Source organism: Pezoporus flaviventris, unplaced genomic scaffold (genome assembly GCF_033815535.1).
Source record: "Pezoporus flaviventris isolate CSIRO_AGI_PZ_B2104156 unplaced genomic scaffold, CSIRO_AGI_Pfla_v1 ptg000006l, whole genome shotgun sequence".
Lineage (NCBI taxonomy): Eukaryota > Metazoa > Chordata > Aves > Psittaciformes > Psittacidae > Pezoporus > Pezoporus flaviventris.
In genome coordinates this window covers 17721658-17735027 of record NW_026892554.1, presented here as the reverse complement: position 1 = coordinate 17735027, position 13370 = coordinate 17721658, and the positions used below count along the sequence as shown (strand labels likewise).

The following is a 13370-nucleotide window of genomic DNA, read 5'->3' as shown; positions in this document are numbered from 1 at the left end:
CGCTTTGCACAAGTCCAGGTAGAAGACATCAACTGTACTACCCCTGTCCATCAGTTCCGTAGCCCCATCATAGAAGGCCACCAAATTGGTCAGGCAGGATTTCCCCTTAGTGAAGCCATGCTGGCTGTCACCAAGCACCTTGTTGTTTTTCATGTGCCTTAGCAATCATGTTACTTCAGGAGCAATTCTTTGATCCACTTGGTCATATATTCATGTTCAGTAGGAAAATACGTTTGTAAAGAGCAGTAGAAATTTAATTTACTCAAATATATACTATAACAAGATTTTAAAAATTCATGGAGTTCTTTAGGCAGACATTTTAGTCAGTTTTTAACTAACAGTATTTAACCACATAGAAGCTATTTTATTATGTTTTTCAACACCCTTTTTAGTTGTGATTAACTTTCTGTTTTGCTGTGCAAAAATTATGACTGTTATGAAACATGAAGTAGAAAATGGATATATCATGCTGGCTGTATTGTATAATTGTTATACAGAACATGCAATGCCGTTAATTTGCACAACTGTTCTTATATTTACATACATTAAGAGCATGAGCTGCCACTGTTTAGCCAGTACTTTTGCTCAGACCTTAGTTATTCACCTGTGGCTTGTATATACAAAAGCAAAATAAGATAAAGTCTTTGAAAGTTTCATAAAACAAAAAGCACAAATGAAAGTTTGTTACTTATCAGAAGAGCAGCAGAAGCTCTATTCACAACTCCTTGTTGTGTTTGCTTGCATTGCCACTTTCCTGCGGTAGGAAGGACTTTGAACAGACAACACTGCACAAAAGAATGAAACAAATAAAACATAAATTGCCAGTTTCTATAGTTTTCCCTAATTAGCAATTTGTCTTCCTCTCTGAAACTAAATAGACCATAAAATGAGAATTCAGGAATTTTTGACTAAAACTCTACTTCAACACTAGGATATGCAGAAATCAATTAAGTGGTGAAGAACTTTTAAGGCATTATAGAAGATAAGTTGTATTAACATGTTACTTAAGATTAAAAAAATTGTCAGGAATGAGTTTGACTTTGGAAAACCAGAGAAACTGGCATGAGAGCACTTGTTCAATAAAATTAATGTCATGTTGCTCAGGAATTTCAGGGAATACTTCTGTAAGAGAAGCTTTATTTTAGAAATCAGTGCAACCTCTTCTTACGATGGAAAGAAATAAACCTTCCAAATGCAGTTTGTCTCTGTGACAAACATTACTGCTAAGTCACTCACTAGAATATAAACAGTTTTATATATATATATACATATATAGAATCAGCTTTATGTATGTCCAGCCCTTAGCTGTAGAGATACACATAACTGTCGTGGTCTTTGGAGGCTGACAGTTTGTATTGCGAGATGAGAAAAAAAAGAGTTTGGGGTTGATTATTTTGGGTCTCAGCTCTGAATTAAAACTGTAAACCCTTTCCCTAATAGCTGGCCTCTTCTTGTTACATTACTCCCATTTACTGGGGCAAAAGTGTGCTCAATTGTCCATAAACAACTCTTGTCTTCCAGAGAACAGACTAGCATTACTCCTTAGTATACTGCAGCCTGTGGTCACATGCAAGTGGTGTGGGCTGGTGCCTGGCATTCACAACTCCCTTGTACACCTTCCCTCCATAACTTTGTAACTTACTAGAGAGGCTGTAGTCAATGCTGGGTGTTTTTAAAGATAGCTTTATTTAAAATAATTCACAGCATGCCTTATTCTTCCACAGTTTTAGACAATTTTAATGCCATCCACATATAAAAAACCTGTAGTGTTGAGATTACACTGTTAAAGTAATCCTGTCAGAATCACCACGTGCTCAGTTTGAAGGTACAGAGACAGACTTAGGGTCCCTGAAATCACCTCTGGGGTTGCCACCACAGCTGCATTTCTCATAAAGAACAAAGGCAGCACTAACAAGTCAACATAAACCGATTTACCTCCTTTCAGGCACAGCCCAGTTTTGCAAAAGGACTAGAATTAAACATGCTGAGATGATTTTGAGCATTAATAAAGCATCTTTCCGTGCTTGGGCAAGAACTGCCATAATAGGTGGGGGGAGAAAAGCTTCTTTTCCTTAAACTATGTGTGGTTTTGTAACATCTTTTTGCACTTTTATGTTGATACATGGCTTACAGAGGGCACAAGGAGAGAGCCTGGTGGACCTCCCTAGCATTTCCATACATCTCTAGCATTCAGCAGTATGACTTCCCCAGTCAAACCTGCATCTGGGCCATTGTGTTTAACATGCAGTGCAGGCCTGAACACTGGTCTTTGTGGCATAAATCTGACTTATCCACTGAATCCTTCGTTTTAAAAATGCTTGCTGGAAAGGTAGGCATATACATACACTGTAATGGGGTACAGGTGTGGCAATTGTCCCTTAAAATGTGAATAAAGGTGCTAAATAATCTTGTGCTGCTTGCATGCTCTGGACTGGATCCTATGGCGTATTCCATATTCAACAAACTGAAGATGCGTTTGACATTGTTACTGGAATGAGAATGATATGTATCCGCCCGCTATTTCCAAGATCCAAGCAGAGCACTGTGGATTTACCTCACTTGCACCAGGGGGCGCTCGCTGCCCCTCAGGTGTACACAGCTTTGGGCGGGAATCGCCTCAGGGGCGCCAGGCCCGTCAGCCTCCAGTCACCGCGCGGGCTGCGGAGGAGGCGGGGAGAGGGTGCCGGTGACAAACGAAGGTTTCCGTGGCCGCGCTCAGCGCACGGTGCCTTTCCTCTCCAAGAGGACCAGGGGAACCGGGGACTGCGGCCACGCTCCGGCGGCGACACCGCACCTCACCGCGCGGGAGCGCTGCCCGCCGCAGGGCGCTCCTTCGGCACCGCGGCTCTGCCAGCGCGGGGCTGCCCGCCACGCTCCGGCCCTTCGCCTCGGCAGTCACCCGAGGATCAGCCCGCGGCCGAGCACCGCTGCGCAGCCGCTCCGCTCTCTCCACTCGCCCCTTGCGCGCGGCTCCGCCCCCCGTGAGGCGCCGGGCTGCCCCCGCCCCGTCAGCTGACTGCCGGGGCTGCACCCGGCGCTGTTCACACCGCCCCCTCCTCTCGCCGCTCTCCGGTACCGGTGGGCCGCGGTGCGCACGCAGCGGAGCCTGCCTCCAACATGGTGCTGGAGTCGGTGGTGGCGGATCTGCTGAACCGCTTCCTGGGCGACTATGTGGAGAACCTGAACAAGTCTCAGCTCAAGCTGGGCATATGGGGGGGTAAGGAGCCCCTTCGCTCTCCCGCCCGTAGCTTCCGTGGTGCTGCGGGGCCGCTGCTGTCACTGAGGAGGGTGGTGGGAGGGAAACGGATTTCGTTGGCTGCGGTCCCCCCGTGAGGGGTTGGCGGGCTGAGGCACCGGCGGCCCCTCTGAGGGGCGGTCGGTCTGTACTTTGCCTCCCCCAGTGAGGAGGGGGCGAGCTGCGGAGCCGCGGCCCGTCGTGAGCGGCGGAAGGTCAGCGTGTGGCCGCAGGCTCGCCTCGCTGTGGTAGACAGTCTGCCCCTCTGTGCCCGTGGCCTCTGCACCTTGTCTCTTTCCCTCCCTCCCTCCTCGTGAGGGTCGGCAGCTGAGGTCGATCTGTGGCGGCTCCCCCATTCCCCCAGCGGCGACCTCTGCCCGGTGGCGGCCGGAGGGTCCTGCTGTTGCTTCGAGGAAAGCTGCAGGAGAGATCCAAGCACAGTGACAGGGCTCCAGTTTGTAGGGGGAGAAAGAACGAAGTTGGGGTCCCAGCTGTGGCAGTCGCTGAGGCGAGGTGTGGGTGCACGCCGCTGCCCTCCGAGTGCTCTGAGGGAGGAATCTGTCGGCAAGGGAAAAAAAAAAAAAAGCCATTTTTTGTCTTCTCTTTCTTGAGAATACACTGGGTAGAAGCCCAAGCGTGCTCTGAGGTCTGCCTGTGGCGTGGTGGAGCGTCAGGTGGACTCTACATGGCGGCCCCCGGAGGAGGGCAGGTCTTGGTTGTGGTGCCTGCCGAGCTGTGTCTCTCACCTGCTAAAACAATGTGCATTAAACAGATGTGACGGTGCAATAGTGTGGAGTAGCAGTGCTCAGTGAGCGCACCCGCACGTCAGTTTGATGCCCTGCAGGCATGCAAAGAAACAGTTGAAGTACTGATGGAGTTTGACATGGTTTAGTGACGGATTTAGCAGTCCTGGGGTAAAGATTGGACTTAATCTTAAAGGTATTTCCAACCCAGCCGATTCTGTGATTCTATACTGTCTAGAGAAGTCTGGGTATTTTAGATGCCTTCCATACACAAAGACTTTTCGTGTCATCTTAGTTTTAACTTTGCCATGGTAGTAAATAATTTAACATTTATAAAATACTAGTGTCTCTATTGTGGAACATAGCTCTGAGGAATCTGGCATTAAAGTCCTAAGAGGTGTATGTCCTTTTCTCAAGTATAATTCTATGTGAAAGCATTCCCTTTGGAAATCCTGTTATGCTGCCAATGACAGTTAATGTGTTTGTGAAAATAGGAGTATATTTTTGTGGCTCTATGATTCATGATTTTTTTATCTAAAATCAAAAACAAGATGCAGTGTTCCTAGTCTACGCTACCTTGGTAGGACATTCACAATGAATACTAAGAAGGATTTCCTATTATTGTACATATATTTAATGGAATAGAAACATGCAGACATCTAAGGCATCTGTAATCTCTTCATCCATGAAATTTTGTCTGAATAATCAGTGTTTAATAACTAACAAATTAGACATTTACTGTGCTATTCTGTATCTGGACAAAGTTTTTCAGATTTTAATAACGTGTACTTGCAAGGGTTGTAGTTGTGTTTCTTGTTCTGATTTACGTAATAGTTGTAGTCACTTGTTCTGTACTTTTTCTCCTGAACAGGTAATGTGGCACTTGACAATTTACAGATAAAGGAGAATGCACTAGTAAGTATTCTAATAATTTAAAAATTGCTTTTATGGGTCTATAGGGTAAAATATTACTGTAGTCTCATGTTACGCAGTATGAATTCTTTACTGGTCATTGGAAGTAAGTCCTTACTTAACTGCTTCTAATTTTGCTCATTACTTGAACAACAAAAGAAAAGAAGCTGTGGTTAAAACGATGTGTAGTCCTCTAGAAGAGAACTTAGCAATAGGATTTTGAAGTTTTTCCATGTTATCCATGCATGCAGATAGAACCTGTTCTACTATTTGAGGCTTGAAATGGTAAGATATTTAAAAGCATGCATCAAAAGGAACATGACCAGCAGGTTGAAGAGGGGTTCTCCTCCTTGGCTCTCATGAGGACTCCCCTGCAGCCCTGCATCTAGCTCTGGGGCAACACCACAAGAGAGCTGTTGGAGGGAGTCCAGAGGAGGCCACTAAGATGCTGCAAGGGCTGGAGCAACTCTGCTCTGGAGTCAGGCTGGAAGAGCTGGGCTGGTTCAGCCTGGAGAAGGCTCCTGGGGAGATCTTTTTTCTGCACTTTTATGTCCATGCAATAGATGTTTTTATGTTTCTGAACGATTTACTAGATCTAATGGGCTGGCATAGGCCTATATATGCACTTTTTTTTTTTCTTTTTCCCCAGCTTTGCTTGAATAAATAGATTTTTCAAGGTACAACTTGTGCAAATTGGTTGATCTTCTGAGAATTGCAGTCTTCTGAAACACAGTGGTTCCTTTCTCAGTTATTGGTGTGGGAATGAAGGGAGAATAAATCCTTCTACATCAGTTGATGGGATTGAAACTTTATTTTTATGATGTTCTGTGTAAATTGATGCATATTAAAACTGGCAGGCAGTAAGATGTGTACTCTGTGAAAGTAAATATGGTTATTCAAATGCTCCATTCAAAATCGGAGTGATGGAGTGAAGGAAAAACAAGAAATAAATTGCATTAGTACTCATGTTCTTGCCTGAAGAAAGAACTTGACTGATTTTAATGTTCTTTAATTGAGCTAATAAACACCTGTGCAACTGAGAGAATCTCACTGCAGCTTTTAGTGTGCTTCAGATTTCAATAAAGAGAAGTATTACTCTTCTGTGAACTGAAAACCTGTTGGATCTTTGTATGGCCTAACTATTGTTTTCTCTTCATTGTTCTGAAGTTTCATATTTTACCTGCCCTTTTCATCAATTCCAGATAACGTTGTATTTGAAAAGTTTTGACACAAGTATCTTCATAATCTGGTAGTTAAAAAAAAGGAAGGAAGAACGTGTTATCTGCTTTGTCTTTCTTTCTTATAATAGTTGATTATGCTTCTAGGAGTTCTGACTTACAAAAATGCAGAGTCTTTTGTGTGACTGACCAGAGCTGAGAGCGAGCTGAGGCAAATTCAAGAACTAAAACTAAGGGATGTTTCTGACTGCTTTCCAATTGCAATTTATTAGATTTCTATGCAAAAGTAATTAATGGAAGGTTGATGTTGAACACCATTTTTACAGAAGTACCTATACCTTCCTGAAAAAGAAGAGATTAAAGGAATATGATATGGTGCAACTTTTTCTGTCCTAGTTTGCCTGTCTGCTGCTGTCTGGACTGGTTTTGTTTTCCTTTTGAGGTTTTCCACTAGAAAATTACTAACTTTTGATTTTTGTATGTAGATACTGGACTTTACAAATGTGACAGAAGGAATTCCTAAGGAAAAGGGAGATGAGCAAACTGTTAGTTTTAGTGTTATGCTCGCTGAAAGTGGCTTTTTTTTCCTTGGTCATAATAAAAGAGCATTTAATTAAAATGGAGGTTTGTCAGACCTTTCTCAGAATTTAGCCTTCAGCTCATGCAAAGTCAACTAAACAAGATTAGTGTAAGATTTCTGAAGTAAAATTGTGCAAAATTGTTTTACAAATGAATTCTTATTAATCTTGAAAAAGTAACCATATAACTATTATTTTCCGCAAAACATGTTAGAAAAAGAGTTTGCTGACATTGCTGAAGTGTCATTCTGTGAAATAATGTACTTCTCTCTTTCGAGGCTTTTGTTCTGTTTTGTGTGACTTCACTTATAAAAGTGCAGAAGTATAATGGGGTAGTTGCTATTAATGTTCCTTTTTTACTTTGTTAAAAACTTATGATAGTAATGAATTCTTTCCAATGGATTTCTTCAGCTTTATCCTTCTTTTTTTTTTTTTCAATTATAATGAAAAATGGCTGATGACAGACTGATCTAGGCTCCTTAGAAATTTTTACCTATTTCTGAGCTTATAAGCTTCAAAAAGCTTAAAATCTGAGCTTCTGTATTTGTCAGTTTGTATCCAGTATCCAGCTTTTAAAATCTTCAAAGCTAATATTGCATGTTTCTTCTTAGTTATAGTCTTGAACTATTTTCAGTAAATCATCTTTTTGTTGTGTTAACATCAGCCCACTGTGCTCCCATGGTTTTAATTTATGGGCCATTAATACAGTATTAAATGAAGTAGATTTAGTTGGTGGAGCAGTCTTCTCCTTCTGACTTTATTAAAAGCAGAGATCTTTCTTTGCTGTCACAGTTTGTTTCAGCTTCTTCTTAATGTCTGTTCTTACCACTAAAAAGAAAGTTTGGAGATCAAACTATTTTAAGTGAGTCTGTTTGCTCTCTCACTTCTGATATATTAAAAAAAAAAAGCAACCAAAACCAATCAAACTGAGCAGAAAGCTTCCGGTTAAGTTTATTGACCAGATTTTTAACATGTAGCAGCCTGCAGGAAGGAATATTTGGGAAGTATTGAAGAATAGTTGTGACCATGAGAAATCTAAAGCTTTATGAAAAGTTTCTAGGACTATGCAGTTACAAGCAGAACATGGTTAAAATATTCCATAGCTCTTGCTTTTCAGTTCTTTCTTCAAGGTACCAAAAAAGAATAATCTGTGGAAGTGTCACACATTTAATCACTTTTAATTAAAAAGGTTGATGAGAGGCTCCTAAGTGCAGCTCAGAATGCTACTTAAAAACTTTGCAAATCTGGCAGAAATGTTAATTTCTTGTTTGGAGCAGCCCTTTTAAATTATTTTAAGTTGTTGGAAAAGTGGTCAAGGTTGTTTTCTAGTACAAGGGAAGAGAGAAGTGGTTAGCATCCATCTCTTTTGGGAAAATGGGTTTGCTTTTTATAATCTTTGAGGTTAAGATTTATCCTCAGGTCTTTGAACTGTGGTTAACTTGTTTGAAAAGAATACTGACGTGGTAGACATTTCTGGAAGCTTAATGTGTTCACTTCGTAATATTTCCACTTATTTTCTCGTGCTCCCTCTTTACTTTGCCTCTCCTTTTATGTTCTTGATATTCCTATGGTTACATTCTTGCTTTTGCTGAAAGTAGAGATACTTTGTGAGATTTTAATTGATGGTAATTGATGGTAATAATAACATGTTTCTCATTTGTGAGCGTATCTTGATGTTTGGTAGGCATTTTGCAGAGGCTTTCTCAGTACTGTTAGCAAGACTTTTTATATGTTTGTAAATACTAAATGCTGTTATTAAAAACAAAAGACCTATGTGGCAAATTAATAAAAAATATAAAATGCAAATTCTTGTATATGGATAAAATTTTACTCTTTAGTAACCTTTGGAATGAAAATATTATCATACTTGGAGAGAATTGCCAGAAATGTGTAAATTCTTTGTTTTGAGGCTTTCTACAAGCCTTAACTGCATTTATGAATTCCTGAGTTCATGTGAGTATTGCTGAATAGTTAAGTCTGTTGTTTGTAGAACTGTTTCTGTTTTGCATCTTCAGTTCTGGGTAAATCATCGTAACAGAAGATAGTAATTTTGCTGTATAAACCAGCTTATCTTTAAAATACATGGATCTCTTCAATGTTTCTTCTTTTTTTTTCTTTTTTTTTTTCTCTTTTTTCTGTACAGAGTGAACTGGATATACCTTTTAGAATAAAAGTTGGTCAGATAGGTAAGTTTTTGCTTCAATGGAATTGTTGAAATGGAAACGTTAGTATAGGCCTAAAGGTCAGTCCTGCCTCTGACCTGAGTCCTGCTTCTTTCATTAAGCTTTCTTAAATGATCTCTTATGTGCTGTTGAAACATGCTGAAGTCCAATGTAACTGCCCTGGATAAATCATAAAATGTTATCTGGCAAACCCTGTTTGTGTAACTTTACCAGCTGCTATGAAAAACCTGTCTGAGAGGTTTTTTCCAGGTACATGGTTGATCAAGAGAGCTGTTCAGCATGGGCAGAATGCGCATGGCTCTTTAAAGGACAGATAAGAAATACGAAGAATTTAAGTAAGATTTCTGAGACTGGCAAACATGTCAAGGGTTTAGGGACTCTCAGATGTATGCTTTTTAAAAAAAAAAATTCCCTGCATTGCTTTTTCACATGAAATATTTGTTGGAGATGTGTGTTGTATTTCTACTTCCGTGGGAAAATCGCATTCATCCCAGTGAACTGAACTCTAGTCATGATCTCAAGTTTTGAGCTGAAGTCTTCTGACTCAAACTGTATTTTCTTGCTTATAGCTGTTTGTATTTTCTCTGCATGCTTTTTATCACTTCAAGGACTTTATAAAATGTTTAGGCCCATATGGTTTCTGCTTGCCTCCTGTTTAGGACGTCAAGATACAGGGCTAATGCTCTTTGATGTCCGAGGTGTTGCATGGACAACAGTGTAGATTTTGGTTTTGATTAACTGTATCTGCTTTGTTTAGATAAACTTACTCTGAAGATTCCTTGGAAAAATCTCTATGGTGAGGCGGTTGTTGCAACTCTGGAAGGCTTGTATCTTCTAATAGTTCCTGGAGCAAGTACGTCAATTCTTCAACAGCACAATTTAATGGAAAAGAAAGGGTACCCTGTAGATGCATATACATAATAGCAAGTAGTTCATGTAAGATGCCATTTATATGTTCTGTTCCCTCAGGGAAATTTATATACAAATGCTTTTTCTATGCAAAAGTTAGTGGAAGAGGGGTGGGAGAAAACAGCCCCTGTTGCTTTTATGTAAATCCTTGGTTGTATCCGTTCCAAGTTTAAGACAACAGCCAGGTTTCCTCTGAAGTGTGCTTATTCTGAATCCACTTTTCTGGCATGGCTTGGGTCTTTTAGCTGTTGCATGGTACTGTTCTTCTGCTTCTAACTGAGAGCAGTTGAAAGTAGTAATTCCATTAGAACTGTTTTTAGGGAGAGGGAAGAGGATCAAAGAGCTAGATTAGTTTTCTCTGAAATCAGAACCTCTGTTGTGTTAAGAAAACTTGCAAGTTTCTAGGGTGTTAAATATACATGTAGTAGAACTTACAAACCTGCGGGATATTGCACAGATCACACTGGAGGCCCTGAATTTCCAAGGAAAGATTCTGTTATGAATTAATATTGGACTGTTGGTGTGATCATTCTGTATTTTGCTGTGTAAAAATTAACTATTTTAGAGGCTGGATGCAGCTTTCAGCAATTAAACCTAGAATAGCCTTTATCAAGGTATTTTGCAACATCATGTTGAATATGTGGCATGCATTTCTTGATTATACATTTATGTAACTTGAAATTTAGGATTAAAGCTGTCACAACTTGGCTTACAGGCATTAAATATGATGCAGAGAAGGAAGAAAAATACTTACAGGATAATAAACAAAAGGAACTGGCAAGGATTGAGGAAGCCTTGCTGAAAGCAGCAGAGAAAGGTACTGAGTTACTAATACAAATATCCACTGGAATTTGAGGACTTAATGTGCTATTCTTTTTGTTCTTTTTTGTGACTGACATAATGAATTTTGTTTTTTCAAGCGTCTGGCTAATCTTACTGCAGTGCTTTGAAAAACCTTTTTCCTGTAAGGCTTGAAAGAAATGTTATTTATTTACTTTTACCACTCATTTATCCAGTCAGCTTCCATTGGAAATGGGAATTTGATAGTATGGTATGTCTTTGTTTTTTTCTTTTCCTTTTTTTCTTAAAGCTATAGGGAAACAGGACCAAAGATGGAAATTGCATTACATGAGGCTGATGTTGTTATATTGCTTTAGAGATTTGGTAATAGATGTTTATCTAAGGATAGTGGTAAAGTTTGCAAGAATACTACTTTCATATCAGTTTCTGCTGTCCTTTTATGATACACTGCATTTTGACTGGTTTGAGAAATGAGACTGTCTTGAGCAGGAAATAATTAATGACACAAGAACACGATTTAACATAAGAAAATTTTGACCTAGGTCATTAAAAAAATTTCAACTTTCAATTATAAGATAAAATAATTGATAATTTCACTCCAGTTAACCTGATTTGTGGTGGGGTTATTCTTTGTTGTAACAAATATCTGTGGCAATTACAGTATATGACTGGCTTCTTTGAACAGAAGCCAAGCTCTAAACCAATGACAGGTAACTGCCTATGATAGAGGAAAACGTTATTACTGAAGTTTTTGTCTGAAGTGAGACCTGTTTGTTGGGTGGTATAATGGTTCTTAAGATGCATCTTTACGATTCATGTAATGCTGCAAATTACTTGCCTTGGAAAAGTTACTGAAGATGAAATGAAGCACGGAACACTTGAAAAAGATAGTTTGATTGTAATCTCTTCGTTTATTTACTGCCTTGTTTCTGCTTTGCTAGTTGATTTACATTTGCAGTTTACTTCAGATAGCAATGTGGCAATCTGTTTAGAGAATCCTTGCTTTATTTCTTGTCTTTAATGTGCCAGAAACTGTATGAGAGCTAAGAAACTTAAGTCGATGAATTTTGCAGCCATACTTTATACTGGGGCAAAGGAATGTTCATAGAAGTTTAACCTTGGTTATGTAGGACATGGATACTGTAAAGTACCAATGCTTCAGCCATTATTCTTTGCAGTAGTAGCAATGGGATGAAGAGCTAATATAATGAGAAAAGTTTAGCCTAATGAGTACTGCTTGAGGAATTCCAGTTCTGGAATTTCATAAAGTTAAGAGTGAGTCTGTGTGCCTGTGACTGTCATAGTTTTTGAAAGAAACTTAATGCATTCAGCATTTGTGAGGATTTAAAATTTTTTTTTTTTTGGGGGGGGTGGGGAATCATGTAAAATGATACCTCAGGAGCGCAACTCCTTGTATAAAGAACTAGAATCAGATTCAGTCATGTTTTGCAGTTTTAAACTTTCAGCCTTGTGAAGGGAAAGCTAGAGGAACATTCACATTGAGTTCTTCTGAACTCTAGTTATCCTCTCAATCACACTGCAAGCAAGATCCTTATGGGTCCTTCCCAACTTGAGATATTCTTTGGTATCTCAGTGATAGATATTTGTGTTTCTGGTGTACTAGAATATTGTACTGAGGGGTGCTTGTATAGTTGTATGAGCAAATCCCTTGCTTTTGCAGAAGTCTTAGGACCCAAGTTGCTCTGCTGCACCATAAACTAAGAAATTCAGCTCTTCCTGTACACTTTTAAGAACACAATAGTTGGTGAAAACCTAGGAAATACATTGAATAGAAAGTTGCCAGTGTCCATGAATTCTCAGCAATATTTGCTTTTCTGGTTAGTACTCAGCTTACCTTAGTGTGTTTAGAACCTTGTATCAGCACCTGCATTTATTTGAGTTTCCTTGCATAAACAGTCCTGGGGATATTTTCTTTAGACATGCTGTTCAAATATTGAGTAAAATAGTCATGTCACTGTGTGTTTAGTGTTGTGTGATGGGGAAAGGATAACAAGCTCTGCTGACCTGAGCTGGCAAAACATTTTTTGTTTTCTAAGTTATTAAAATCTGTCAGTATGAAAAGTCATATATGGAGACCAAAGCTTGCAGCAGTTTTCTTTGGCTGGTTATGAGTAAAATGAAAATTGCATAATTTGTCTATGTAGATAATGTGTGAGACTTGATATTCTGAAGTGACTGGCTGTCAGGTACTGTACTGGAAATACTAATGTGTCATAGCAGTTTTGAAAACTTAATATTAAATTGGGAACTGCTTTCCTTCTTTTAAACAAAATGATTTTTTTGGTTATTTGCTGCCATGTGGACCAAGGCACTCATTCACAAGATTCCTTGTATGGGTTGGAGAGTCTGATTTACAAGGACACCAAGCCTGGTGGGTATGCATGGTTAGTTATATTTTGCACATAAAAACAACCCCTCCCAAAATACCCAGACATTGAAACGAGGAAATGATACTTATTTGGTCATCATCCACATATTGGTGGTTCTAGTAATAAGATTTTAATGACAGTGGATTCAAGAGGAAACTTGCAATGACAAGTCCTGTCTTAATTGAATGGCTGTTGAAAAAGACTTCGGTGCCATTTAGAAAGATTTCCATTAGCCACATTGAGGTCAAGAATGTTATAAAATGCTAATAACATTCTACTGTAGTTTTAGAACACTATCTTTAGGTGTTTTGAGAATAGAGGGTAATTACTGTCGGAGTGTCTGGGCTTGAGACATTGGAAGTTCAGTCTGTGTTAAAGCCACGGACAGGCAAAATGAACCGTAGCAAATTGAGGGCATTTAGCATGCTTTTTTCCCCTGGT

General features: G+C 39.6%; 1 protein-coding gene across 4 annotated transcripts in view; it reads left to right on the top strand.

The window, feature by feature from the left end:
- Positions 1–3017: 3017 nt before the first annotated feature.
- The window catches only part of VPS13C (vacuolar protein sorting 13 homolog C), a 90958-nt gene continuing 80605 nt past the window's right edge, over positions 3018–13370 (top strand). For 3 of the 4 annotated variants that reach the window (XR_009742245.1, XM_061447168.1, XM_061447170.1), the window contains exons 1-6: positions 3018–3217; positions 4850–4893; positions 8790–8832; positions 9587–9682; positions 10454–10555; positions 12869–12931. Coding sequence is in view for 3 of the 4 variants with exons in the window: in XM_061447168.1 (XP_061303152.1) it covers positions 3118–3217; positions 4850–4893; positions 8790–8832; positions 9587–9682; positions 10454–10555; positions 12869–12931 (448 nt within the window). In the remaining variant the exon portion in view is untranslated. The remainder of the gene's footprint in view (positions 3218–4849; positions 4894–8789; positions 8833–9586; positions 9683–10453; positions 10556–12868; positions 12932–13370) is intronic. The other variant, XM_061447169.1, reaches the window with a different exon arrangement.